The sequence below is a fragment of the Ochotona curzoniae genome, unplaced genomic scaffold, assembly GCF_017591425.1.
Source record: "Ochotona curzoniae isolate NIBS_2020 unplaced genomic scaffold, NIBS_Ocur_1.0 contig_430, whole genome shotgun sequence".
Taxonomy (NCBI): Eukaryota; Metazoa; Chordata; class Mammalia; order Lagomorpha; family Ochotonidae; genus Ochotona; species Ochotona curzoniae.
In genome coordinates, this window is record NW_024466219.1 from 14,937,515 (window position 1) to 14,964,711 (window position 27,197).

The following is a 27,197-nucleotide window of genomic DNA, read 5'->3' on the forward strand; positions in this document are numbered from 1 at the left end:
TTCCAGGCTCCTACTCCTCCTGGGAATAGACCCTCCCTCCTGCCCCCATCCACTGCTGCCTCAGCCTACTTCTGTTCTTTCCAGGATAATATTTCTTGTCTCTGCAGGAGAATCACACATACACAAGGAGGCCACTGGAGGATAGTAGAGCATGCGTGTAGCAGCTAGAAGTTTACATCCCCCCTGGCCTTTGCTGCGTTCTGTTTCCTGCCCAGGCAGCACTGGGCAAGTGGTAGAGCCACTTGGAACTAACAGGGCCCCTAAGGAATTCACTAGAGGCAGTTCTGGTCTCCCCTTGGGGCTTTCGTGGCCTGTGCCCTCGGGTGTACACTTCTGTCCCTGTCTCCTCCCTCTCCTGTGGTCCCTTCTGCATATCTTGATCCCGGCTAACTGGGGCTACCCTCTCGGAGCCCTGGCCTGCTCCTCCATGCGTCTCTCCCTGCAGCCAGAGCAGAAGACCCTGGGAAACCCCACTCTGAACAGCCCGCAGCCCTGGCTCCTGATCTGAATGTTGTCTTTTTCTTGACCACAGGGAGGAGACATGCTTCAGAGTTAAAGCCCAATGGGTTCTCTTCCCTGAAGACAGATTTATTTATTTTTATTTGAGAGGCAGATTGTACAGAGAAAGAAGGAGAAATAAAGGTCTTCTAACCACTGGTTCATACCCCAAGTGATCACAGTGGCTGGGGATGAACTGATCTGAAGCTAGGGGTCTCCTCCAAGGGTACAATGCCCCAAGGTGTTGGGCCCTCCTCCGCTGCTTTCCCAGGCCTTAAGCAGAGAGCTGGATGGGAAGTGGAGTAGCCGGGATGTGAACCAGCACTCATGCGTGATGCCAGTGCTAGCAAGGGAAGGATTAGCTTGCCACACCACCATACTGGTTCCTCCCTACAGATTAATTTTAACCAAAACTTTCTCTCCCCAAGGACACACAGGCTAAAATTTTGTTTTGCAGGGCTAGGGATTTAGCCCAGCAGTTAAGACGCTGGTTAAGAGGCCCATGGCCCACAGCGGAGTGCTGGGGCTCCATCCTCAGCTCCAGCTCGGGATTCCTGCTAATGCAGCAGATCCCATCAGGCAGCAGCGAGGGTGGCTCAAGTGCTTGGGTCCCTGGCTCAGCCCCAGCCCCTGAAGGCATTTGGGGAGTGGACCAGTGGATGGGAGCTCTTTCTCATCCTCTGAAGTAAACTTTTTAACAATAAGTAAACAAAGCCTTCATATCCAAAGTGTGGCCCTCAGACAGCCAGCATGGGTGTTACCTGGATGTTTGTCAGAAATGCAAAGACCCAGGCTCCCTCCCGAACCACTGAACCCCATGTGATTCAGGAGAAGCCAGACCTCACATGTGTGCACCCCTGTGGGGCACACCTGTGCAGGAGTAAGTGCCTGTTTGGTGTTTGCCACCTGCCTCTTTGTGTCCTTCGTAGAAAGCTCAGAAGGGAGGGGTACTCTGCCACATCTCCAGAGTCAGGTTTAGAAGTGTGGTTTCTCTGTGGGAGTGAACTTTTACCAGATATAGGGCAGTGAGAATGCCTTTGTCCCTTGAATTTCCCAAAGGATGGGAAAGGCGGAAAAGGGGAGGGGAGAGAACATTTTCAGGTGTGGGAGGAGCCTGGAGTCCCTGCTGGCCCTTTGCCCTGCAAGGCAGGGTCCAGGTCCGTCCGCCTAGCCCCTCATTCTGACCACCCCCAAATCCCATCTCTTCCTGTCTTGCTGGCCTGGAGCCCATGTCCCTAAGTGGCATCAGATGGCCTTTCGGGCAACGCTGGTGTTTGGGGACATTCAGCATCACAGTTTGATCAGAAGCCGAGCTTTCTGCTGGGCATCGTCGGTTTCATCTCCCCAAGGAGGCATTGTCATGTCCGCAAGCACTCACTGAGTCTTTTCCTCAGCCAAGCCCCGTTCCCCAAGCTCCTGGCCTTGCAGCCCTCCCCACCCCTCCCTTGCACGCTGGGGCCTGAGGCTGCCAGGGCAGGTCAGCTGCTCGCATGCAATAACCATCTTCTTCTCTTCTCCCCGCCCATGCTAACCCATCGGAACTAACAGCAAGCATTCAGAACGAGCGTAAGTCCTCCCTTACCCTCTCCCCCTGTGTGCCTGGGGCAGTGGTTGCGCCACTGGTCCCTGACCCCACAGAGCAGCCTATTGCTGGGAAGCAGGTATAGGATGGGAGTCTAGGTCAGAGCTGACTGCTGCCATAGACACCCTTCCCACCTGTGGCCAGTGCCTGTCCCCATGTGAAACCTTGGGGCTCAAGACCGGGCCGCTTGGCATGCAGACAAGTCCCTGGGAAGGCTCTGGAATCAACACCTGCTCAGCCTTGGCCTCGCCATGGCTGGAGAGCTACCAGGCCTCCTGCTGCTGAGACCCTTCATGGGACCCTTCAGCTCCGAAACCTGAATGCTTTTGCTCCTGTAGTCAGACAATGACAATTGACTAGAAACATATGCATTGTGCAGAGCACTGGGCCATAACAATGAGTGGAACAAACTCCAGTTTCCCAGCGGGATCTTCTAAAAGGGGTGTCCTGGGGCCTTGGACAGCTACTCCGTATCCTGCAGTGCTGCTGAGGTGTTCTTGTTCCTTCACACGCCTAGAATAAGGTGCTCTTGTCCTCTTTGACCACATGGCTCCCGAAACTCCCCATGCTAGCTGCTCCCCAAGCAAGGGTCCCCGACATAGGTGCTGCTGCCCTGACCACCCATGGTGTGCCCTGTTGCAGTGACCCAGCCCCCAACCATCACCAAACAGTCGGTGAAGGACCATATTGTGGACCCCCGGGACAACATCCTCATCGAGTGTGAAGCCAAGGGCAACCCTGCCCCCAGGTGAGTGCCCAGATGGGGGCCGAAGAAGAAGGTGTTTAACCTCCCCCACACATTCTGCTTCTGAGCTTGTGAGGCTCTAAGGCAACTAAGAAGTTAAGTCCACTCATTCCAGAAATTTCCCTGGGGAACCCACCAGGTGGAAGGTACAATTCGGGTGACCAAGCAAGGATGCTAAGGGCTGGAAAACCTGAGTGGTTCAGGAGCACCCACAGTGAGGACCCAGGACACGACGTTCAGAGCATCACTCTGTTTCCGCTGCCTTGGGTCCCCTCTCCCACCCTGCGTTCAGCTACCAGGACGTGTTTGACATTTACCTGATTCTTCCTTTCTGAGTTTGTCTCAACCTGCATGTTTGTCAGGATCCAGCGAGAGACCCTTGCCTCCAAGCGGGCTCTGAGAGGTGTTGCGACTCACACTGGCCTTTCCCCTCCCCTGACAGGAACCAGGGAGGAGGCGGTGTGGGGGCTGGGTGTGGGCTGTAAGCACCTTCTCCATGGTCCCCCAACTTGAAAGGTGCAGAGCCAGAATAAACCACAAGGCCTTTTGTTCCTAGGGCTTGAAGAGCATGTGCAGCTGTGAGCCCCAGAGCCTGGAGGGAACCCCCCCCACCCCCGGCAACAAGTGCCTCGCTGACCTGGCCTCTGAGGCGAGGTTCCTCTATGAGGGCAGTGACCATGACACTGAGAGGCCTCCTCGGCTGCCCTTGCTTCCTTCCCCCAGTCTTGTCCAGGGCCAGGCAGCCCAGGGTGTGTCTGCTGTAGCCGGTACACACCCTCTCAGAAGAGACTGAGACCATCCCACACTCTGTGCAGTGGCTCAATTCTGGGAGACTTGAAAAGTCTGTGGAGAAGTAGAATTAAGAGATAAATTTATTGGGGAGGGAAAAAACCTTTGGAATTTGTACAGATTTGTTTTTCACAGAATATGTATTTTCCATGGCCTTTTTTGAAGTCCCTTGCATAAGGCCAAGTTGCCTTTGCAAACCTCTGCTCCAGGGCCACCATGTGTGGCTGTGGCTTTATCATCCATGCTCCCTTGAATAGGTCTCAGGCAGCCTTGCTGCTGTTCACTCTGGCTCTGGAGTGGATTTGCAAATTCAGGAGGTGGGAGGAGCAGAGCCAGCTGGCTAGGGTATTGGGATTTTAGAATTTGCACTCCTGGTGGGAAGAAGGCGGAAGGAACCACTCATCCTGGATTCTCAGAGTTCAAAACCACAGCCACTCTTAGAGAACTTGGTGAAACTGACCTGTGGCAAACACCTGAGCAGCCCCCAGTTCCCATCCATGGTGCGCTGCCCTGGCTGGGTACCAATACTAGTGCCAGGCCATAGCCCTGAACTGTCATCTGGTGAGGCCTAGGACTTGGTAGAGCTGAGAACCAAGGCACGGTGAAAGTCGGGCGCACTTGTCTGAGGTTTGCCTGGAGAAGCAAGCCATCCCATCTGTCTTGGTTGTCCCTGCCCTTCCCACTCTGTCCACAGCTTCCACTGGACTCGCAACAGCAGGTTCTTCAACATCGCCAAGGACCCCCGCGTGTCCATGAGGCGGCGGTCAGGCACCCTGGTGATTGACTTCCGCAGCGGGGGGCGGCCGGAGGAGTACGAGGGGGAGTACCAGTGCTTCGCCCGCAACAAATTCGGCACAGCTCTGTCTAACAGGATCCGCCTGCAGGTGTCCAGTGAGTTTCAGGGGGCATTGCAGGGGGAAAGGAGGGGCATGAAAGATCATGCCAGAAGGACTGCCCCTGCCCTTAGCCATTAAGTACCTTGGTGCCCTCCATGCAACTCCTCCAATCCCGAAAATCCCCTGAAAAGGAAACTCAATGCCAAGTGTGTAGTGACCTCACTGGCCACTCTGGGCCGAGGAGGAGGGAAGGGAGAGGTGTAGGTAGGTGCCTGTCACCATAAAGGGCCCTCTGCCCACACCTCTCCAAGGTCACCCCTAACTGGGCTCATGCCCCAGCCCCCTCTCTTGCCTCCTTCACTCTCTTTCCCCTCTTCAAGCTCCTGATCCTGGCCCTCACTTCTTCCTCCTTTGTCCCTCACCCACCCCCAGAATCTCCCCTGTGGCCCAAGGAAAACCTGGACCCTGTGGTGGTTCAAGAAGGTGCGCCCTTGACCCTGCAGTGCAACCCGCCACCCGGACTTCCGTCCCCAGTCATCTTCTGGATGAGCAGCTGTGAGTCTCAGGGGCCTTGGGGTATTGGGGGGGGGCGGGGGCAAGGGCTTTCTCACAGCTAACCGACCTTAATCTGAGAAAAGCAGGTGCCAGGCAGCCGCGGGGCTGAGGGGGCAGGCCTGCATGGGGCTGTCCTGACCCAGCCCCATTCATACAACTTTGAGAGGTGCTTGACATCCCTTGGTCTCAGTTTCCTCTCCCAATAGGGCTATTGTGAGAGGCAATGGGATAATAGGTACTGAGTGGTTAGTATAGAACCAGACACACGGGAAGTGCTTGGTAGTGGTTGTGGTGAGGAGGAGGAGGAAAAGGAAGGCCTTCGGAGGAAGGGAGCCTGCTCTTGGCTCTCAGCAGATCGGGCAGTGGGGACGGGAGGAGGGATGGAACAGGGTACACACCTGCATGCAGAGACTGTTTCGCTGACGTGGGACCAAGGCTTGCTTGGCCTCTCTGGGCTTGAGCCACTTCCCTGCTTCTATCAAAAGCAAGGTGGAATCGTGATGGCGTTTGCAGGCTCCTGTCTCACCTTGGGAAAGCCTGGACGCCTCTCTGTGTGCAGTTCCCTTCCTGCCCTGATCCCTCTGCCCATCCAGTGTCTTTGACCCACCTCCTTCCCTGAGAGGCCTCTACACGCTTAGTCTTCAGCACACACTCTTACTGCTGCCTAGGTGTCTCTTAGCTCCTCTGTGTTCTCTGCTGGGCTCAAGGTGCAGTACACCCTAGGATGGATCAGACGTTTCTCTGCAGTCTACCCCTTTCTTTATGGGTGCGTCCCACTCATCATGCTGCAGTGCCCTGGCTTATTTGCCTGCCATCACTTTTGCTGGAGCCTGGAAGTTCTTTGCAGGAAAGGCTTTTTCTTAGCCATCTCACCAACACCTAATGCAATGGCTGACACAGGGCAGACCTCAGGGAAGGGCGATGATTTGAAGAGCCCATCTGCTCTCCCAGCGGGAATTTTGACATCAATAAACCTTAAGAAAGGATGGCTTACAATGCCAGCCATGGGAGTGGAGAGAGATGGCTGGTGTGCCTGGTCCTCAGAGCTGCCATCATACCACCCACACAGAAGGTACATAGGTAGCACTCCCAGCCACTCTGTTCCCAGAGCACACAGTTGAAGCATCTGTGCAGTGAGAAGGGCTCTTAAAAGCGGATGGTGCGCTTCATTATCAGAGCACGGTTATAATCCACAGTGCTTTTCCACTTAAGGGCAAAATCCATAAATAAAACCGAAGGTACATCTTAGAATCGACGAAAGCTTAGTTTTGATTAAAGGCAGCAGGGCCACATTCCATTTCAGTTAGTTCAGCAAGCTGCTTTGTGCCCATGTTGGCAGGGTACCACTGCAGAATAGATGATCAAGCCACAGTGCCTGACCTCAGCCCACTACCTCTGCCAGCAGGAGCCTCAGAACACTGATCCGGGGACACCCAATGATTTGGGGTCAACCCTGGGGCTACTGAAGTTGTTTGTAGCGTGAAGAGGCAATGTAAAGTTTGGGCTTGGGTCGTAGATAAGTCTGAATTTAAACTCCTGCTCATCCTCTCTGCCTGTGCAAGCCAGGACACGCTGAGTCCTTGCCTTTCATTTATTTTACTTTATTTGCTTGAAAGGCAGTGAGAACAAGAGACAGAGGTATTTCCTCTCTCTGTTACTTTAGTCCTCAAATACCCTCAATAGTTGAGGATGGGCCAAGCCAAAACTGGGAGCCAGGGACTCTGGGTCTCCCATGTGGGTGGCAGGGACCCAAGTACTTGGGCCATCACCTGCTGCCTTCCAGAGTGTGCAGTCAAAGGAAGCTGGGATCAAGAACCGAGCTGAAAATTGACCCAGGCCCTCCAATATGGGCTGCAGGAGCCCCCGGCAGTGTCTTCATTATTATGTAAACACCCACTCTCTATCTTTGACATTTTTTTAAAAGTTTATTTATGTATTTGCAAGTCAGAGTTACAGATAGAGGGGGAGAGATACCGAGGGAGAGAGATCTTCCATCTACTGGTTTACTTCCCAGTTTGGCCACAGGAGCCACCGCTGAACCAAGCCAAAGCCAGGAGTCGGAAGCTTCTTCCAAGTCTCCCATGTGGGTGGCAGGGGGATGGCAGGGGGCAGGCAGGAGGCAAACATTTTGGCCATCTTCTACTGCTGATGGTTCTTCCAGGCCATTAACAAGGCCCTTGATCAAAAGTGGAGCAGCTGAGACTTGAACCAGTGCCCAAATAGGATGCCAGTATCATGGATGGTAGCTGTACCCATTACATCGTAATGCTCGCCCAGATCTTCATAGCTGTAAAATGAGAATATTCTCTCCTTCTGAGTGCAGAGGATTAGGTCAAATAGTGCCAAGCTCCAGGCCCTGTCTGAGCCGCTGTACTGCTCAGCCATTGGCACTGTCATGCTTGGGGCTGGCATTCTGACACAGAGGATTAAGCTGCTGCCTGCAATGCTGGCATCCCAGATTGGTGCCAGTTTGTGTCCCAGCTGCTCCATTTCCAATCCAGCTCACTTCTAATGCACCTGGAAGAGCAGCAGAACATGGCTCAAGTCCCTGGGCCCTACCACACATAAGAGAGAGACCTGCATGAAACTCCTGCCTCTGGGTTTAGCCTGGCCCAGCACTGGCCATTGCAGCCATTTGGGGGGTAAACCAGCAGATGGATGATCCCTCTTTCTCTCTCTCTCCCCTCCCATTTCTGTAACTGCCTTTCAAATAAATAACTAAATGATTATGACTAACTGCGCACCGGGCCTCTGCTTCTTCGTAGCCATGGAACCCATCACCCAAGACAAGCGTGTGTCCCAGGGCCACAACGGAGACCTGTATTTCTCCAACGTGATGCTGCAGGACATGCAAACTGACTACAGCTGCAACGCCCGCTTCCACTTCACCCACACCATCCAGCAAAAGAACCCCTTCACCCTCAAGGTCCTCACCAGTAAGTGAGGGGCTGGGAAGACAGCCTGCCGAGCCCAAGTAGCCCTGGGTGGGTGCTTGAGGCTGACCTAGACATCCGTCCAGTTTATGGAATCTGGATGTCATATGCCCTCAAACAGCATTCCGTGGTTGTGCAGGCTTGAGTCCCACTCAGTCCCACTCTAAGTCAGTGGGACTCACACCTTGGTGGGTGTCAGGACAAGCTGGGCACCTGGCAGCTGGACTGAGGCCTGGCACCTGTGCAAATGATGTGGCTGCACACCAGAATTTGAGACCTGCTGCTTTAAGGGGTCATCTGGCATCCTGCCCCTGCACCTGTTTGTTTTGGTTCTAACCACTTCTTAGCTATCTTTGTATCTAAAAGAAAACTGCAGCATCCAATATCATAATAAATGATGCTGAAACACGTAGATGCTGATCCCAATGGAGTGGCAGGGTTTGCAGCTTGCAGGTGGATATTTTAGCTTGGTTCTATTTTCTCTTTTTATTCCTGGACTCTGTGCGGCCAGAGCAAAGAGTAAGGAATATTTCCTGGCACAGTCTCATGGTGGTAACCTCTGGTCACCTCTTTGGTGGGGACAGGCCAGTGCAGAGCATTGGTGGTGTAGCTCTCTGCCCACTTGGGGCACTGGGAGTTGTGTGGGCATGTTTTGACCATGGATGTGGAACATGCTTTGTAGAAGGCCTTTCTCCTCCAGGAGCCCTTTAGGGTCTGTTCTGGTTGTGAATGCTGTTTCTGCTGCTGTGGGTAATGAGAATGGTGGGGAAGGCTGGATGAAGCCCTACAGCTGAAGGATGTGCCAGCCCCGAGTGAGGTCAGTGCCTCCTGGGCAGGTATAGGTGCAGAGCACTCAAGGTGAGCACTCTCAAGATGACTCCTATGGCCTCATCCATTTCCCCTGAGCACTGAGAGTGAGCCCAGCCCACATAGGATCCCCGTAGCAGGGAGAGCGACCCTCGGCAGCACCTGCCTTCTTCATTCTCCTCCTCTTGCTGGTGTTTCTTCCTTCTCTTCTCTGCCTTCCCTCCTCTTTCCCTGCTGTCATTGCCCTCTCACTTCTCCTTGTCCCCTCCTCTGATGGCCTCCTCCTGCTGCCATGGCATCCCCATTTGCTGTGATGGGCAGGTAGGTGGCGAGCTGCCCATGATATGATACCCTCAAGCCCTGTGTGTCCCTGACCACTTGACCCCTGCCTCACTCTGCTTGTCGCTCTCCAAGGTTGGCTTCTTTCTGAACTGGCCCAGGGTACACCAGAAGAGAAAGTTGGTTTGTGGGCAGCACCTCCCCAGTGCATGTCCAGGTGACCACTAGCCAATGGCAAAGCTAGGAAGGACAGCGAGGCATATGCCGGCTCTCAGAGCAGCCTGGGGTGGACAGCATGAGGAGGAGAGAGAATGTTGGAGCAAGGTGTTTGCTGAGCTGACTCTGGACCCCCGGCTCCTTGCCTGAGGCTGAGAGTTAGCCTGCTGTTTCTGGCATGGACCAAGGTGACCTCCACCATGCTGGGCAGGTGGAGGTGGGCCAGAGTCTTCTCTAAGCTATTAGAGCTGTAAACAACATTTAGAAGCTGGGCTTTCTAGAAATACCCTTTTCTCCCCCAGAGGATGCAAGGGGTGTTTGTGCTTCATTTCTGGACCTATTGTTCCATGGTGACCAAGCAGGACCCTGTCGGCTTCCTGGACTCTCCCATGGGCCATCTTGGCTGGAAGCAGGTCCTGGACATCCAAGCCAGCTGACAATTGGGCACAGTTGCTTCAAATAGCACGGGTGTGCTTTCTCCAATTCCCTGTCTGGAAAGGACACAGGCTTCCTTTGTGTGCTCAAAACCAGGTCTGGGAGCTGGAGCAGAGGAGTGGGGGAGGGCAGCGCAAATGCACTGTTCTCTCTAGGTGCCCCCACCATGTCTGCCTGCCTGGGAAAAGATCACACTGTTGCCCTCCATCCCCCATTGGCCATTTCCTGTGTCACCAGAGGTGGGGACAAGCATGTAGTACACACATGGGCAACTTGAAAGGCCTTGCAAAACCAGCTTTGGGGTGCATGCAGAGATCTATGGTGGATTCAATGTGGAGTCAGCAGACACAGAGGCAACTGCCCCCCTCTGCAGGTATTGTAGCCAGCACCGAGACCCTCCTAGGCCCTGTAAGAGAGAACTGCGGTGCAAGAGGAAGTCCCACAGAACACTGCACTTGCTTCCTTCTTTAAAAAAATATTTATTTTTATTTGAAAGGCAGATTTACAGAGAGAAGGAGAGAGAGAAAGAAGGTCTTTTCTCCACTGGTTCACTCCCCAAATGGCTGCCATGGCTAGAGCTGAGCTGATCCTAAGCCAAGAACCAGGAGCTTCTGAGTTTCCCATTAAGGTGTATGGGCCCAAGGACTTGGGCCAGCCTCTGCTGCTTTCCAAAGCTATAAGTAGGAAGCTGGATAGGAAGTAAAGCAGCCAGGGCACAAACCAGTGCCCATAAAGCACCACAGGGTGGAGTTTTAGCCTGTTGAGCCACAGTGCCGGCCCCATGCACCTGCTTTCTTCTGATGTGCAGGTGATAACCAGAGGGGAAAGAAAGTCTACCTGTATTTGTCCTCTTGTCCAGAACCCACAGGCAGTGAACTCGGTCCGGAGTGTGTGTTGGTTCCCTGGCAAGGGTAGGTCCTATTGCACCTGCTGGCCTGGGAACATGTGAGAAGAGCCCTTCCCCCCCAAGAGAAGGGAACATTCCTTCTCATGCCCACCTACAGCCCCTACCCCCACCCTGTGCACTTGCCTCATCCCTCCATGGGGGATGGGCTCCTGCCAAGAGTCCCAGCTCTAACCAGGCTGACTTGTCTTTCACAACCAAGCCCACATTGAGAGATGGTTCTCAGTCATAAAGATCTTCCTGCCAGGTGGTCAGCCAACTTGAGCTGCAGCATGATGCCAGTCCCAGGAAAGAGCCCACATCCCCCATCTCTTAATTGGCTGTACTGGTATTGGATCTGTCTTCAAATATGCAAATGTCTTGGCACAGAACCCAGCCTCCCCCAGGCAGTTGGACTGTGTTTTGGACATCTCAGGGCTGCCTGCCTGCTTGGCTGCCACTCAGCCTCTCAGGCCCCCTGTGGGTGCTGTTGAAACTCAAACCCAGCAGTTGACAGGTGTTGGTGGCAGCTAAGGGTGAGAAGCTGCTTCGGGACAGGGCCTGATGCTTTGTCGCCTGATGGGATGTCCTTCTTGGGATGGAGGAAGCGCACTGGGTCTTAATGACCTGTTGCTGGCACAAAAGCCACTGGTCTGGCCCCCGACAGGGCTCATTACCATCCCAGTACATTGGAGAGCCCCCAGAAGCCCCGCATAGGCAGTGCCACTGTCTTGGTCCAGAGCATAAACCTCATGGTTCCTCCTCAAGCTGCCCCAAGATCTCATTCTAAATCCTAATCCTCTGCCAAGCTCTCCAGGCTCACAAAAACTATCTGCAATCTCCTTACCCTGGGGATGCCTCATCCCTCGGTCGGACCACCAGGAATCTCTATCCCTGCTTTGGTTGTCCGTAACTCTTCTCTCCAGCCTGTTGCAGCTTAGCTTTTGTTCAGTGCGACTTGGCTCTCCCCACACCCCCCAGGGCGGGAGGGCTTACTAACACCCCCCAAGAGTTCACCTGATCCAGAATCCCAGACAGCAGCCGTTGGAGGAGGTGTCAGCCCAGAACTGCTGCTGCAGATGCGACTAATCCGGGGCTCGTTTGTTCTGAACCGCAGTGAGACCACGTGATCCGAGTTCAAACCTAATTTCCCTTACCTAAAAACAGACTGTGTTATTGCCTTCTTCTTTTGCAGGATTTAACCTCTTCTTCCCTTTCTTTGGGTTGTTTTGTGTTGCTCGTTCTTCACCCAGCGTGCCACGTCTTTCCTTTGCACCCAAGCTCCAGTGCCCACCCCAGTTGTTTTGTGGCTTCGCCTCCGTTGACTTCTCCATGGTCCCCCCCGCCCGCTCACCCTCTTTTGTTTATTGCAGACCACCCCTATAACGACTCGTCCTTAGGAAACCACCCTGACATGTACAGTGGTGAGTCGCAGCGGTGACCTGGGCACAGCCTGGCCTTGTCCTAACCACACTTTGCCTAACCGGACTGACACCGCGTCACTAACTCCAGCGAGGTGGTGGGTCTGACACCTCCGCCGGAACGCTGCTTATCAGAGTGGGGCATTTGCTGGACCGCCATTGGCAGACGCAGCTCCTAACACACCAGCTGTGAGCTGCTGAGGTCTCAACGTATTGTTCAAACCCAGGCAGCATTGGGCAAGAGCTTTGTGAGGATTAAGTGGAGTGTAAGGGGGCCAGTGGAACAGAGGGGTGGGGACAGAGTCCCTGAGGCTGGGGGTGCCCATAGCGAGGTGAAGCAAGGGTCCTATTGGGTCCTATTGGCCATTGAAGGGGCGCAGAAAGTTTGGTGGGGTGAGTTGTGGTTATGAGCTGCAGTCTGCAAATGAACCAGCCGTAGTTACTGGAAGGACCATTTCCCAGCTAGGCCCTGTCACTCTGACATCCTCCTGGGATAGGCGTCAGGGTCCCGCTCTGAGTCCCCTTCCAAGTTAGTGGCAAGGATGGTGGCACCTGCTGTACTCCTTCACCTGTGCCGCCTCTCTGCCCAGTAGTGCGTGCCCACTCCTGCAAACTGTGGGGCCACAGCTTCAGGCTTATTTCTCACTCAGTGCAGAGCTGTGCACCTGTGTGCTGCCCACAGCCTTGACTCCTTAGCAGCCCCTGGTGGGGACTCAGGGATACTGTATTCCTTCCACAGCCGGAAGCCATCATCTTCTGCTGGCTCTGCAGCTGAGGCCACAGGCCCCCTGAGGATGGTCTGTGGGAAGTGTCTGTCCCTAATGTGCTGATAGAAGCAATGACTGGTGTCTGGAGTGGAGGGCTGGGGTAGGGGACAAGGGAGCCAGAGGCCTTGAACTTGGCAGCAAACAGCTGGTGCACTGAGAGTCTGACAGAGAGATGCTCCACCCAAGGAAGTAGTGGACCTGAGGCAGACTGGAACCCGGAAGTTCTGGAGCCTGTCTAGCCCCAGCTCCTCTCCTTGTGTGAGATTAGCCCCATGGGAGAGTAGGTTCTCAGGGTTGCTTATCAGTAGAATGAAGTGCAAGGGGATTCAGTCTTCCAGCCAATTGGTGACCAGTGGTGGGCATTCACAAGGGACTGAGTAGCAGTTGCGAGAACTGACCGGGACTGCAAAACCAGCTGGGGCTCACCACCCCTCACCATGGAGCCGAGCCCCTTGTTCTCAAGCATCTGGAAAGAAATAGTGGAAAGGGGAAAAGGAGGGAAACGCCCAGTGCCCCTGAGTACTTGGCTTTGAAATACAACATCTCCACTGACTCAGGTGTCTCCCAGTACACTCCGGGGCAGGCTGCCTGAGTGAGATCCAGGCTCCAGGATGTACCATTGAGTAGCACGGGCAAGTCACTTAATGTCTCAGAGCTGTGATGTCCTCATTAGCCAGGTGGGGGTGCAAGTGTCTGCTCCTGGGTTAATGTGAACATTGGACAGGATAACGTGCGTCAGGCTCCAGTGTGGGGTTGCACTGCACCTGATGTCCATGCTTGGTAGCTCTTACCCACTGCTGGTTTGAGAGGAACTTGGCTTATGATGGGCTGGCTCATGCCTGGGTCACCTGTGCTTCTGACATTGGGAAGGACATGGACAATGTGAAGGGAAACCATGGGTAGGAAGGGAGGGAGGCAGGCATGGGTTAGAGGAGGAGTGTGCCATAAACAGGGAAAAATTACAGAGTGGTCTTGAGAAACAAAAGTTGTTCAGAACCTTGGAAGGAGAAAAGCTGAAAGATGAGGGTGAGACACCAGGAAGTGAATTCCTGACAGTAAAAGCTTCAGATTTGCTAGACAGTTTTTTTTTTTTTTCACTGCCAGGGGCTGTTTGGCCTCCCACTCCTAAAACCAGAGAGGTAGACCAGATGCCAGGAATGCAGCCTCTGTGTGTCATAGTGTTGACTTTGGGAACTAGAAGCAGCAATGCAGTCTAGATGTAGGTTCCAGCTGGCCCAGAAGCTGGTTGTGACAAAAGTTCCCAGATGCATCTGATTGGCCAGACATACAGCACCTGGCAGAGGGGAGCCGCTGCGGCTGCCCGTGCACCCAACCTTTCTGACAGCAAGAGACAATGGAGAGGCGTTTTTCACTGGATTCCCCCGACACACCTTGGTGGGGTGGAGGGGTGTCGTCCCCTGATGACTGCTGGCTGACCACCAGCCCATCCAGAGCTTGGGAGAGCAGGGAAGGACTGGACCTCTGGGGTCAGAGGTCAGATGCACCAAGTGGCTGCCTCCTCCTGAACCCATGTGGACATCCAGGTTCTGAATGTGATCTGGTGTTGGGACAGAGCCCACCCTGAAGGTCAGAAGGAGCGGCAGGCTCTGCCTGTGGGGGCCCGCTTGCCTGGGCTCCTGCCTCTCTCCCTCCCACCCGTAAAGCACCTTGGTAGCAGTTACCTTTATTTCAAAGTCTCTGCCTCCAAACTTGTGCAGGGAGAGAAGGAGGCCCCTCCTGCAGGTACAGGGGGCCACCTCAAGTTCTCAGGAATTCCTCCCACTGCAGCTGACCCCATTCTTTCATAGCTTCCCTTTGAGACTGTCCTTAGAGATCACGCCTCTCCCCCCAACTCAGCTACTCATTTGCTGTGCCGTTCAGATGCCTTGGGGGTGGAGGTCCTCTCTGCCCCCTTCCCAGCTGGAGTCTGAGCAGGGAACGGATGCCATTCACCCACACAGGATCTTTCTGCTGCACATCCCTTAACGTTTGGATTTGGGTCTAAAGTGCCTCAAGCCGACTGTCAGAAATGGGAACAAGTGTCTCCAGCAGACAGAGGTGACACTGGGGAAGTGAAGGGAACAGGCTTACATAAGAGTACAGGGTCCTGACCCCAGTTGGTGGTGACCCTGCACGGGTCTGGTGACTCCTCTTCCTGGCGATTGCCCCCAGGCCTGCTGCAGTGACCCAACACAACCTGAGTTTAGCACTTAGCTCCCAACTCCTGCCCACCACACAGTGGCCCCGTTGTCACTGCTGACTTCATGAATGTTCTCTGCTTTTTTTTTTTCAACCTTTGGCTTATTTCCCAGCAGTGTCTCCTTCTCTGGGGGTGTTCTGTGGACCACATGCTGCAGAGATGTGCTGGAACTTTTTTATAGTCCTTGTGGATTTCTCTCCTCCCCAGTCTCATTGCTTTGCTGGTCCTGTGTGCGTGTGACACCACATGCAGGGTGTAAATTAAATGTCCACAGGGGACTCAGCCTCACATCTATATGGGGTGGGGGGAAGCCTGACACCTGAGCAGGGACCTCTTCCACATCATCACAAGGCTCCCAACTTTTCTGAGCTGATGGAAGAACCTCCCACCCCGGAATCTCCTCCTCTTCCCAGTGTCCTTGACTTTGTGTTGTCCTGAGTGTCCTGGTGACTTTCTGAAGGTGGGAGGGAGGAAGCTGTACTTGGGTACTGGCTTTCTTGGTACAGAGAGCGGGGATGGGGGCTGTGAGAACTGTTGGTAGAGGTGGTAACCCATTAACCTCATAATGCATTAACCCCTCCAGTAGCCTCTCTTGTGGGCGTGTACGCTGTGGGGTAGGCAAGGATGTCTGCAGAAATATGGCATGGGGAAACAGTTGCCTACTGTTTTGTTTTCCTGTCCCCTTTTAATCTCTTCACCCTGCAGGCATTTACCGAACACCTGCTAGGGGCCATGTCTCCATCAGCAGCCTAATCACCTGCTTGTGTCCCGTGCTTCCTTCCCCTGACAACAAGATAAGTTAGTGGCAGACTACATGATGTGTCTCCCCACCATAGATAAGGGAGAGAAGTCAGGTGCCCCCCAACAGGAACCCCTCGGTCCCACTAGACATCAGCTCATCCAGGGAGCTCCCACAGGGAACAATGCCAGCTGTACCCACCACTGCTCGGTCCTCACTCTGCCAGCCCCAACCAGATCACTGCCCCCTTTCCCCACCATGGATGCCTTCCTTCTCACACTCCCTGTGTCCAGAGAACTCCCTACATCATCAACTCTGCCTTCCCTTGGCCTCCTCCTCATCTCGGACCCCCGAAAACCAGGCATGGCTGATTGTTCCTTGTAACTCTTGCAGTCGAAGCCAACATGGAAGCTCTGATTGGAAAACCCTTGCTCCTGTCCCTTCCCCTTCTGTGGAAAGAGAAGGTTCTGGCCAGCGGATCCACTCTGCCGTGGGTATCCACAAACTGGCAGGACCATTCCCATGAGGGAGACAGCCATCCCAACATGTTCCCAACCCAGTCAGCCTCTGGGACCTCCTGGCCTCTGACACCTGTGTGTGTGTATGTGTGTGTGTCTGTGTGTGTGTGTGTGTGTGTGACAGCTCCTCGCCTGGTTGAGTTGCACATCACCTCCTCCTTCTTGGCTGCCACTATCACTCTTCCTGCCACCCCATCCCCATTTCACATATAATTAACACCTCCTTCCCAGTCCCCTCCCAAAGTCATTAGTAAGGAAGCAGCATGGGCCTGTCCCCTCCCACTGAGTGTCCGTCCTCCTCACTCATTCTCTCCACACCTTTGCTCAGCTGCAGTGATAACCTCCCCCACCTTGCTGGGGCTGAGGTCCTGGGATTTCGTTGCAGGTCCCAGAGAGCAGGCTGATTGTCCGACGGCCCTGCACACCCCTTCCCTGCCTTCCATGTCCCTGTGTCTTGGAAGGAAGGTTCATGGTGAAATGACCTAGCCTGTGGTCCCTCCGGGGGCTGCTGGGAGCCCAGCCCAGGATGCTCACTGGGGCAGACTTCTCTTTGCTCAGGCATCTCAAGCCCTGCCCCAGGGAAGGTGGGAGGGGAAGATGGGGAAGGATCTCTGACAGATCCTTTCAGAACTTAGAGCTGCTGGCACCCACCTGTGATGGGATGACCAAGGCACCCGAGCTTCCCAAATCAGCTCTCAGGGTCGTGCAAGCCCATGGGGTGATGTCAGCCAGCTGGACGGCAGCATTGTCTCTCTGACCCAGTCTACCTGGGGCAGCGGGCTCACACACACTTGCTGTGTCCTGTTGCAGCCCGAGGAGTTGCGGAGAGGACACCCAGCTTCATGTACCCACAGGGCACCTCAAGCAGCCAGATGGTGCTGCGTGGCATGGACCTGCTGCTGGAGTGCATCGCCTCAGGGGTGTAGGTATCACCCACACACCTGTCCGGAGCCACCTGCAGCAGCATGGGAGGTAGCCCGGAAGGTTGCCTCTGCCTGGCGTGTTGAGAAAGGAGATGGTTGGGCATTCTGTGTGTGCACGTGTGTGGAAGGAGGGTGGTGTCCCTCAGGTGCCCCGTGTCAGGAAAGGCGGGCTCAAAGGACAAATGTCCCCCTGGGCCCAGGATACCTCGAAGACTCTGAGAATGCAGCCAGCAGCCACATTTAGGGTTAAGTCTTGTATTTCCCCGACTTGGTCTCCTCTCCTAGCCCCACACCAGACATCGCCTGGTACAAGAAAGGCGGGGACCTCCCCTCCGACAAGGCCAAGTTGGAGAACTTTAATAAGGCACTGCGCATCACCAATGTCTCCGAGGAAGACTCCGGGGAGTATTTCTGCCTGGCCTCTAACAAGATGGGCAGCATTCGGCACACAATCTCGGTGAGAGTAAAGGGTACGTTGTGTGTATTTCTCATTATGATCCCTTTGCCGCCTTGAGCACCACAACCACCCTGTCCCTCCCCCTGCCCAGGGCTGTGGCAGAGCCAGTGGGGGAATCTTGCAACTCAGCAGTCAGTGGTAATAGTGACCCGTGATGGGTGATACCGCTGCTATAGGTGGGTGGGTCTGTGTGCCTGGCTGGGGGAAGGAAATCCACTCTGACCTTCAGCCAGCTCTTTTCTGTGCTGGGGTCCCCCAACAGGTGCATTTCTTCCTGTGGCCCATTAACCCAACTTCCAGAGCTTTCCCTATGTTTCATTTCACATCCCCATTCGCGACGTGTTGTCCTAGCCCTGTGCTGTCTGTGTGCTCATGCGGGCCACGGGAAGACCTCATGGCCAAGGCAAATTCCCCAAAGCAACAAGGCCTGCCCCCTCCAGCTACACCTCATCTCAGCCATGTGTGGTGGGCTGCCTGGATGGTGGCTGGTGAGACCAGAGAACAAGCATTTCCTCTGTACCCCCACTAAGGGATCTTGCAGCTGTGGGGGTTCCTAGCCTTTGGGGAAACTGACCCAAAAGACTCTTAGGAAAAAAAAGTCCAAGATGTTTCCAAATCAGTAGAAGGCATGGCCTGCTGAGAAATGTGCTCCCTTAAGGTCCTGTGGCTACAAGGATCAAATGAGGCCACTGCCGAGGGGTCTCATCTTGTAGGAGTGACCAAGACCCACAGGGGCTGACCCAGCATCCACTTCACCACCTCCCCAGGCTGTAACTTGAGCCCTGGCTGCACAGCACAGTGTGTGTGTCCTCTATAAGCCTTGGTCACCCAGGCCTGTCTGGAGCACTCACATTGAGGAGGTCTAGCTGGGCCTTGACATTCAGATGCTTTGAGAGCTCTCCTGGGGCAGCTGTTCTTGGACCTATTGCTTGGCAAACTTAACATAAGCAGGGAGCATTCTTGTGGCCAGGCCAGCCACGCAGGAGCTGGACTAAGCCTTCCCATGCAGTTGAGCCTGGTCCAAGGGGGAGGAGGGCTTGGGCTGCGACTCCAGGCTTCTTGCTTCCCAAAGGAAGCCAGTCTCTGCTGCGTCCTGCCTGCCCCATGCGTCTGACTTCCCCATCTGCACCCTCCTTGTCTTCCAGCTGCTCCCTACTGGCTGGATGAACCCCAGAACCTGGTGCTGGCTCCTGGCGAGGATGGGAGGCTGGTGTGCCGAGCCAATGGGAACCCCAAGCCCACTGTCCAGTGGATGGTGAATGGGGAACCCCTGCAGTGTGAGTCACATGCCCTTGTCCATGCCCAGCTGTCGAAGACCAGCCTCCTGGCTCTGTGGGCTGGCCCCAGCTGGAAGTGAAGAGAAAGAGTGTCACCATGGCTATTGCTTCCCCAAGCCCGACTACTCCTCAGGACTCTAGCCTCTTGTTTGTGGGAGAGACTAGCTCAGCAGGCCCTGGCTGTGTCCCCAAGTCTAGGAGATTTGCAGAACCCTGGCTCAGGTCTGGGGACTGTGTCTGCCTCTTCTGGGGTTTGAACTCTTGAGTGACAACCAGAGACTGGCAGTTGGAAAAAAGCTCCAGTAAGTCACTGCCATGAGTTAACCAAGTCCCTGTTGGCACAAGAAGAGGTAGGATGATATGGCAACAGAAAAAATTGTAGTTGAGTATGAAGAAGAATTTCCTATAAGAGCAGAAGTGCACAGGAACAGGTTAGGGAAAACCTTGTCCTGCCCAGAGTAGGGATTCCGGGGGCCTCACAGCCTGGGGTCTCAGTCAAGTTCTCAGGACCTGAAGGACTTGCTGTGGAAGCAGGTGCAGAGGTGGGGCCTACAGAGAGGGGAGGCTGAGAAGGTGCCCTCATCTATCTTTTTTTTAAAGATTCATTTTTGCTTATTTGAAAAGCAGAGTTACAGAGAGAGAAGGTGAGATAGATCTTTTCATCCACTGGTTCACTCCACAAATGGTCACAATAGCCATAGCCTGGCCATACTGAGCCAAAATCCAGGAGTTTCTTCTAGGTCTCCCATGAGGGTGCAGGGGCTGAAGCACTTTGCTGCTTTCCCAGGCACTTGAGTAGGGAGCTGAATCACAGTGGAGCCATGACTTAAACCGGCACCCATATAGGATGCAAGCTGAACATGCTATGCCACCAGGGGGGCCCAGCACTGGAGCCCTGTGGTCTCTCAACTCTCAGAAGAAGTTCAGAGTGAGAAATAAGGTTCTGGTTTGTGCAGCGAGTAGCCCCAAGCACACTGGGTTGCTAAGTGATGACACCTGAGCTGGCACTAGTCTACAAACTCCCAGCCCTATCCTCAGGAGAGACTGTGGCCCTGGCAGCAGGCAGAAACAGGGACCTGGCCTGTTCTGCAGTTCTCCCTGTTGTCCCCCAGCACTCAGACAGGTGACAGAGCCAGCTACAGGATAACGAGAAGGCAGTGTAGCCCAGGGAAGGGATCGCCTGGCCCTCGCTCTATGGGACGTGGGGAGCGGGGAGTGCCAGCCAGGAAAGATGTTCGTGAGGACTGCTGGCACTTCTTTCCTTGATGCCTCTCTGCTGAGCGGGGTTCAGGGCACTGATGGCACAGATGCTGATCTTGTCTCTGTCTGCTCTGTGTTGGGGAGTGATGTCCTCAGGGCCAGACTCCCGCCCCTGCTGCCCCTCATCCCTTCCTCGTGGGTCTGAGTGAGGACCTCTGCCACCCCAGCTGGGGAGCCCAAGGTGAAGTCAGCTGTCAGCGGTCAAAGATGAGGAAGTGACCATTCTTTAGAGTTCTAGAAAACTTGAATTCGACAGCTTGTTGTTGTCTTTCCTTAACTTCACCCTCCTTGGGAGGGTGTGGAGGTGACAGGTGGCAGTGGCTCCTTCCAGCCTCGTGGATGAAGGTGATGAGGCCCAGAAGGATTTACTGATTTCCCCAGGGCGCAGAACCCCAGCTTCAGTCCTCAGAGGACTGACATGGTGGTGTCCTCCCTGGGTCAGGCTACGGAAGACTGGAGCTTTGGCAGGCAGGAGACTCCTTGGGGCTGGCATCATGGTGCAAGAGGTGAAGCCACCATTTGTGCTGCCAGCATCCTGTAGCAGAGCTCCAATTGCAGTCGCGGCTGCTCTGCTTCCAATCCAGCTCCCTGCCAATGTGCCTGGGAAATGACCAGCAGATGGCCCAAATGCTTGGGCCCCTGCTCCTGCATGGCAGACTTCGAGGGAATCCTGGGCTCCTGGCTTTGGCTGGGCTCAGCCCTGGTAATTGAGACGATTTGGAAAGCAAGCAAATGAATAGGAAGAGCTCTCTGTATCATTCTGCCTTTCAAATAAATAAAATATTTTTAAAAGATTTTTATTTTGTTATTGGAAAGACAGATATACAGAGAGGAGAGACAGAAAGAAAGAGCTTCTGTCCATTTATTCACTCCCCAAGTGGCTGCAACAGCCAAAGCTACACTAATCTGAAACCAGGAGCCCGGAGCCTTCTCCAAGTCTCCCACGCAGGTGCAGAGTCCCAAGGCTTTGGGCCATCCTTGACTGCTTTCCCAGGCCACAAGCAGGGAGCTGGATGGGAAGCAGGGCCACCAGGATTAGAACTGGTGCCCAAATGGGATCCTGGTGCATTCAAGATGAGGACTTTATCTGCTAGGCTACCATGCTGGACCCTAAAATACATTTTTAAAGTTAGGAAGACCCCTGTCTGTTTATGGGGGGTCCTGGCTCCCAGGTCTGACTGTGAATGTCTGCAGAGGATTGGAAGGTGGTAGATCCTGCCCATTTGTGTATTGCTTTATGCTTTGTAAAATGCACTGAAATACGTGCACATTAGACCCTAACGATACCAGTGACCATCCATGGGGCAGGACCTCCTGCCGACCATGTTCTGTACACACAAAATCTCTAGCTGTCTTCTCCCACACCCTGTGGGGCGAACTGGTCTGCAGACAGGATCTCGGCAATGCTGGCAGGTGCTGTGGTCAGAATTCAACCCCCTTTTGCCTTCAAAGCCTGTGCTCACCACCACAGCTGCCCAGCTGCCAGTCGTTCAAGCAGGGCATTGTCTTCCCAGGGCATAGACCGAGCCAGGCTCCAGTAGGGTTCTGCCAGGGCCCCCAGCTTAGTCGTGTAGGGAGGCCAGATATTTTGGGCCCCGCCAGTGCTGCTTGTTCCTGATGGTACCTGAGAGATCTGGCCGGAGCCCCCGTCTCCTGCCTGACCGTTTGTCATGCGTGGCATCTCTGACCCGCAGCGGCCCCGCCCAACCCAAACCGCGAGGTGGCCGGTGACACCATCATCTTCCGGGACACCCAGATCAGCAGCCGGGCTGTGTACCAGTGTAACACTTCCAATGAGCACGGCTACCTGCTGGCCAATGCCTTCGTCAGCGTGCTGGGTGAGCTGCGTGGAGCCCGCCCTGGGACTGTGTCAGGACACGGGTGTGCCTTCCTGTCAGAGAGGCGGGGCGGGGCTGGATGGAGGTCAAGTTAGTGGGCAGGCGGAGAACTGAAATACCAGAGTAGAGAAGACAACCCAGGACCTGCTCTCACCCTCAGTATGTTGGCATGTCTGTTATGACTGCCCTAGGTGCCCTTGGGGTGTCAGGCAGTAAGTGGCTCTTTGGGCCAGGAGAGGATTCTGGAAGGGCAGCTGGGGTGGGTGCAGGTGGGCAAACAGGCTGGCTCCTTCCTTACCTGCTGCTTAGAGGACCCCTGAAGGGGTGGGGGTGGACAGGTGTCACCGGGTCTGTAGGGAGAAGGTGTGGGATTGGCGTGTTGGGGGAGGGACAGAGGAGGTGGCCCTTGGAGCCAGCACCGGCTCTCGCTGCAGATGTGCCACCCAGGATGCTGTCGCCCCGGAACCAGCTCATCAGAGTGATCCTCTACAATCGTACCCGGCTGGACTGCCCATTCTTTGGATCTCCCATCCCCACACTGCGATGGTAAGACCCAGCCCTTTCCCGGCAGGGGTCGTTGGTTGGTCTCACCTTTCTGGCGCTTACCTGGTCTATAGATCGGGTACTTACCAAGACCTGGGAGTTCTGCAGGATCAGATCAGGGAGGACCACAGCGGGTCCCCCAGGGCCAGCCCCTTAGCATGCAGAGCCAGAGTGGAGGCAGAATGGAGATCCCAGGAGGGGCCTGCCAGAGGTGGGAGGCAGGTGCTGCGGGGTGAGGCTCAGGGCTGTAGGCCCCTGGGGTTCTGGCGAGCGGGTGCCTTCTCAGTATGCTGTGTGTTCTGCCACTCCATCGTGAGGTTTAAGAATGGGCAAGGAAGCAACCTGGATGGTGGCAACTACCATGTGTACGAGAACGGCAGCCTAGAGATCAAGATGATCCGCAAGGAGGACCAGGGCATCTACACTTGTGTCGCCACCAACATCCTGGGCAAAGCCGAGAACCAGGTCCGCCTGGAGGTCAAAGGTAAAGGCGTGGATCCCCATTAGGGGGCTGGGGGTTTGGGGAGCACCTGATGCTGGCCCCGGGGCTGTGTCTACCATCAACCTGCCCCAAGGAGGGGCTGGGAAGGAAACTGCTGCCTGCCATTTCCACCAAGTTCCCATCCATGCAGGCCTCAGGGTCACCTTGCTTGGCTACATTGGGGTGCTGGGCAGAGAGGAGGCCCATGACGACTCCCCCCGCCCACCCCACCCTGTCCTGGGCTTCTCCCAGACCCTACCAGGATCTACCGGATGCCTGAAGACCAGGTGGCCAAGAAAGGCACCACGGTGCAGCTGGAGTGCCGCGTGAAGCACGACCCCTCCCTGAAACTCACTGTGTCCTGGCTGAAGGACGAGGAGCCCCTGTACATCGGAAACAGGTCTGCCCCTCCCCCTCACAGGCGCTGGGGGGTGTTGCGGTTGTTTGCTCTTCCCTTGCTCTCAAGTCAGAGACACGCCCACGAAGCCCATACCTGTTGCTGGCAGGAGACCGCACCCATCTCCTTCCCCAACACCACTCCTGTTCCACTCCAGGCGTCACAGCACACACAGTTGCAATATTCCTATTTTCCAGCAGAGGGCAGGGCCAGTCAAGCCACATGTAGCCACTGCAACTAGCGCTTTTGGCCTGGGTCTTGACACACACCGGGAGTGGTTGCTAAGCCCACATCTCCCTCTCCCCTTGCCTCAGCTTCTCACTTCTTCGGTGCAGGGGTAGGATTTGGGCATTGAGAACCTCTGGGTCTAGCTTCCCTCCCCAGGGACTGTCTTCGGTGTCTGGGCACAGGTGCCCACTGTGTCTGACCTTGGCCTGGGTGTGTGGCCCTGCATCCGTAAAGACAGTTCGGGATACCAGGGACAGGCCTCCCTGAGGCTGGTGATAGAGGGGAGGCATCTGGACTGAAGACAGGTAAACCTATCAGGGACGGAGAGAAGGGACGCGGATCTGGCTATACTGTGATTTGGGAGAGGCACGGAGGCAGGTCTAGGGACCTCTTCAGTTCTGCCCCTGACCTTGAGTCCCCGTCCCTCTCAATGCTCAGAGCTGACCCCCACACTCCTGGGAGGGATGTGGCTTCCCCTTTCCTCCTTCCCCCTCCCCAACATGGGGAGAAGGCAGCAGACTGTGCCCAGCACCCCCGCTGTTAGTCCTCCTAACCGCTGCCGGTTCCTTCGCAGGATGAAAAAGGAAGAGGACTCGCTGACCATCTTTGGTGTGGCCGAACGGGACCAGGGCAGCTACACGTGTGTGGCCAGCACTGAGCTGGACCAGGACCTGGCCAAGGCCTACCTCACCGTGCTGGGTAACGGCCGCCTGTCTTCCGCTCAGCTGCTCCCCAAATGGTCCCATTGGCAGCACCTGTCCCTGGTAGCTGGTCCTCTGATCTCAGAGTCAGGAAGCTGTGGGGCGGCCAGGTGATGGAGAGACAGTGGGGAGGGACCAGCTGCTCCCTTAGAGCTAACAGTGCATCCCCAAGTCTCCAGGCCCTCCCTCTCAACTGTCCAGGCGTGGCGGGTTTGTGTTTCCACTCTGGCCACCCCCAGTGTTCCTCCCCCATCCTGTGCCTGGCTTGTGATGGCATTTCACCAGTGCCCTACTCACTGAGCAAGGTGAGATCCTCTTGTGTCCTGCTTGACCACAATGACCAAGCTGTCCCAAGCTGAGGGGATAGTGGTCTGTTTCTTGTGGGGAAGCAGCGCCCTCCTGGACCCTGTTTCAGAACCTTCTAACCTGCTAACCTGTTAACCTGAATAACCCATCTTCACTTTGCAGCTGACCAGGCCACTCCAACTAACCGTTTGGCTGCCCTGCCCAAAGGTAATTTGTACTAATCTTGGCCCAGCCCGCCCTGTTCCAGACTCCTGCGGGTGGGCTCCAGGTGAGGGGGTCACCTGGACACCCATGTTCACCTTCCTGCAGCCGGCTGAGCCCGGATCTCTTCCCCGTGCCACACCCCCTGTACTCCTGGGGTGGCCTTTAATGCCCGCCCACCTGGTCTGAGGCCTCCACAGTGGGCAATGCTCTCTTCCAAGTGCTAGTGGCCATGTGTGTTGTCTTCTCTGCTTGGGGTTTTCCCTCTGCACCTGCTCACCCATGTGTGGGTCCCTGATGCTAACCCTCCAGGTACCTGTGGGCGCGCACACTTGGACACAACTAGTTCTGGGGGACAGAGCACCCATCTCACCTCGCCTCACCCCAGTCAGTAGCTGTGTGGCTTTATGCCTTGCCCAGGATAACCCTTCTGCACCCCCAAAACAATCCCAGAGGGGCTGGAGTCCCCAGAAGGTGCTGCCCTTACCCCTGCTCAGAAGACTGCGGGCACAGCTCACTGCTACACCCATCACTGGCACTTGAAGACTGAGTCCCCATATTCTGCTCTGGGGTTTGACCCTCCGCTGCCTGCCCCACGCTCAGGCACACAGAGTGGGAGATGAAAGCCCCAGCTCCCTGGATTCTGGGGCTGATGCAAAGGGCAGCCTATCCTAACCAGGCATTTACTCTGGAAGGTTCTCTGCAGGACCCAGATGCAGGCTACTGATCCCTGCCTCACACCCTCTGAGAAAAGGGGTCTCCTTTTGGTTCTTCCTTGGCCCCTGTGGGAAGGGTCCCTGTGCTGCCCTGCCTGCTGGGATGGGCTCTGTGGGAAGGGTCCCTGCGCTGACCTGCCTGCTGGGGTGGGCTCTGATGCTGCGGAAACTGGGGCCCCTGGTCGGAGCCAGTACAGAGCAGCCATTCACGAATGCCTGCAGTGTGTTCTCCCTCTACCGTCCCCAGGACGGCCGGACCGGCCCCGAGACCTGGAGCTCACCGACCTGGCCGAGAGGAGCGTGAGACTGACCTGGATCCCGGGGGATGACAACAACAGCCCCATCACAGGTCAGTCCAGCTCCCGCCCTAATGTGGATAGATGGCTGCTCCCAGAGGGACCTGGAGGCCTCGTCTTCAGCCTTTGTTTCCCTCGGTGGGCAACAGCACAGCAAGCGAACGGGTAGAGCTGAAGCTGAGCTGTGGCCAGGGTCCTCTCGGCTTCAGCTCCACTTCTTTGCCTGCTCAGACTATGTCGTCCAGTTTGAAGAGGACCAGTTCCAGCCAGGTGTCTGGCATGACCACTCCAAGTTTCCCGGCAGCGTCAACTCGGCCGTCCTCCAGCTATCCCCGTACGTCAACTACCAATTCCGGGTCATTGCCATCAATGAGGTTGGCAGCAGCCACCCCAGCCTTCCGTCTGAGCGCTACCGGACCAGTGGGGCGCGTGAGTACCCAGAGAAAGCCTCTAGGTATTCCCCAAACTGCTGGCTGCCGGGGAAAAGTGGTCTGGGTTAAGTGGACGGTCCACAGATGGCGTAGTCCACCTGCTGGCCACCCTCTATGTAGAAGGCCTTGTGATGGGCACTGTGCTTTGGGGAGGGGGGGAATCAGCTTTCAGCCAGAGGGGAAGGCATTTGATGGCATAGCAGCTAAGATGCCACTCGGGACACCTGCTTTCCTATGGGAGTATCTGGCCTTCAGTTCTGGCTCCACTTCCAGTTCCAGCTCCCTGCACCCTGGGAAGCAGCAGATAATGCTGACTCAAGTACTTGGATTCCTTCTACCCATGTAGGAAACCAGGATAGAGTTCCCAGCCTCAACTTTGGTCTGGCTGAGCCCTAGCTATTATGGATTTACAGGGAATGAACCAGTGTATGGAAATATATATATATATATATATATAACTGTTCAAATAAATTAAAAAGTTACATCAAAACTGTATATAAAAAAGCACCTGCCTCGCCAGCATCCTGTAAGGATGCCAGTTTGTGTCCTGGCTGCTGTACTTCCCTTCCAGCTTCCTGTCAATGCACCTGAGGAAGCAGCAGATGGCCCAAGAACTTGCACCCACATGGGAGATCAGGACTGCTGGCTCCTGGTCTCAGCCTGAGTCAGCACAGGCCCTTTAGCCAGTGGGGGGGTGAGCCAGCAGATGGAAGATCTGTGTCTTTCTTGCTACTCACTTTCACTTTCCCCCTCCCTAACTCTGCCATCCAAGTAGATTTTTTTTTAAGATTTATTTATTTACTTATGGAAATTCATATATACAGAGAGAAGGAGAGACAAAGAGGATGATCTTCCATCTGTTGGTTAACTCCCCAAGCAGCCACAATGGCCAGTGCTGTGCTGATCCAAAGCCAGGAGCCTGGAGCTTCTTCTGGGTCT

At 55.2% G+C, this 27,197-nt stretch overlaps 1 protein-coding gene across 10 annotated transcripts in view; it reads left to right on the plus strand.

Moving 5' to 3' along the window:
• The window catches only part of NFASC (neurofascin), a 155,027-nt gene that overhangs the window by 97,647 nt on the left and 30,183 nt on the right, over window positions 1–27,197 (plus strand). For 4 of the 10 annotated variants that reach the window (XM_040985257.1, XM_040985259.1, XM_040985258.1 and 1 more), the window contains 16 exons: window positions 2,047–2,064; window positions 2,723–2,828; window positions 4,309–4,505; window positions 4,883–5,005; window positions 7,771–7,941; window positions 17,014–17,125; window positions 17,412–17,596; window positions 18,729–18,860; window positions 21,815–21,958; window positions 22,393–22,504; window positions 22,819–22,985; window positions 23,235–23,382; window positions 24,182–24,306; window positions 24,777–24,821; window positions 25,779–25,880; window positions 26,059–26,256. In XM_040985257.1, coding sequence (XP_040841191.1) covers window positions 2,047–2,064; window positions 2,723–2,828; window positions 4,309–4,505; window positions 4,883–5,005; window positions 7,771–7,941; window positions 17,014–17,125; window positions 17,412–17,596; window positions 18,729–18,860; window positions 21,815–21,958; window positions 22,393–22,504; window positions 22,819–22,985; window positions 23,235–23,382; window positions 24,182–24,306; window positions 24,777–24,821; window positions 25,779–25,880; window positions 26,059–26,256 — 2,085 coding nt within the window. Of the gene's footprint in view, window positions 1–2,046; window positions 2,065–2,722; window positions 2,829–4,308; window positions 4,506–4,882; window positions 5,006–7,770; window positions 7,942–11,931; window positions 11,983–17,013; window positions 17,126–17,411; window positions 17,597–18,728; window positions 18,861–21,814; window positions 21,959–22,392; window positions 22,505–22,818; window positions 22,986–23,234; window positions 23,383–24,181; window positions 24,307–24,776; window positions 24,822–25,778; window positions 25,881–26,058; window positions 26,257–27,197 lie in introns of all 10 variants that reach the window. The other 6 variants (XM_040985261.1, XM_040985262.1, XM_040985264.1 and 3 more) reach the window with 3 other exon arrangements.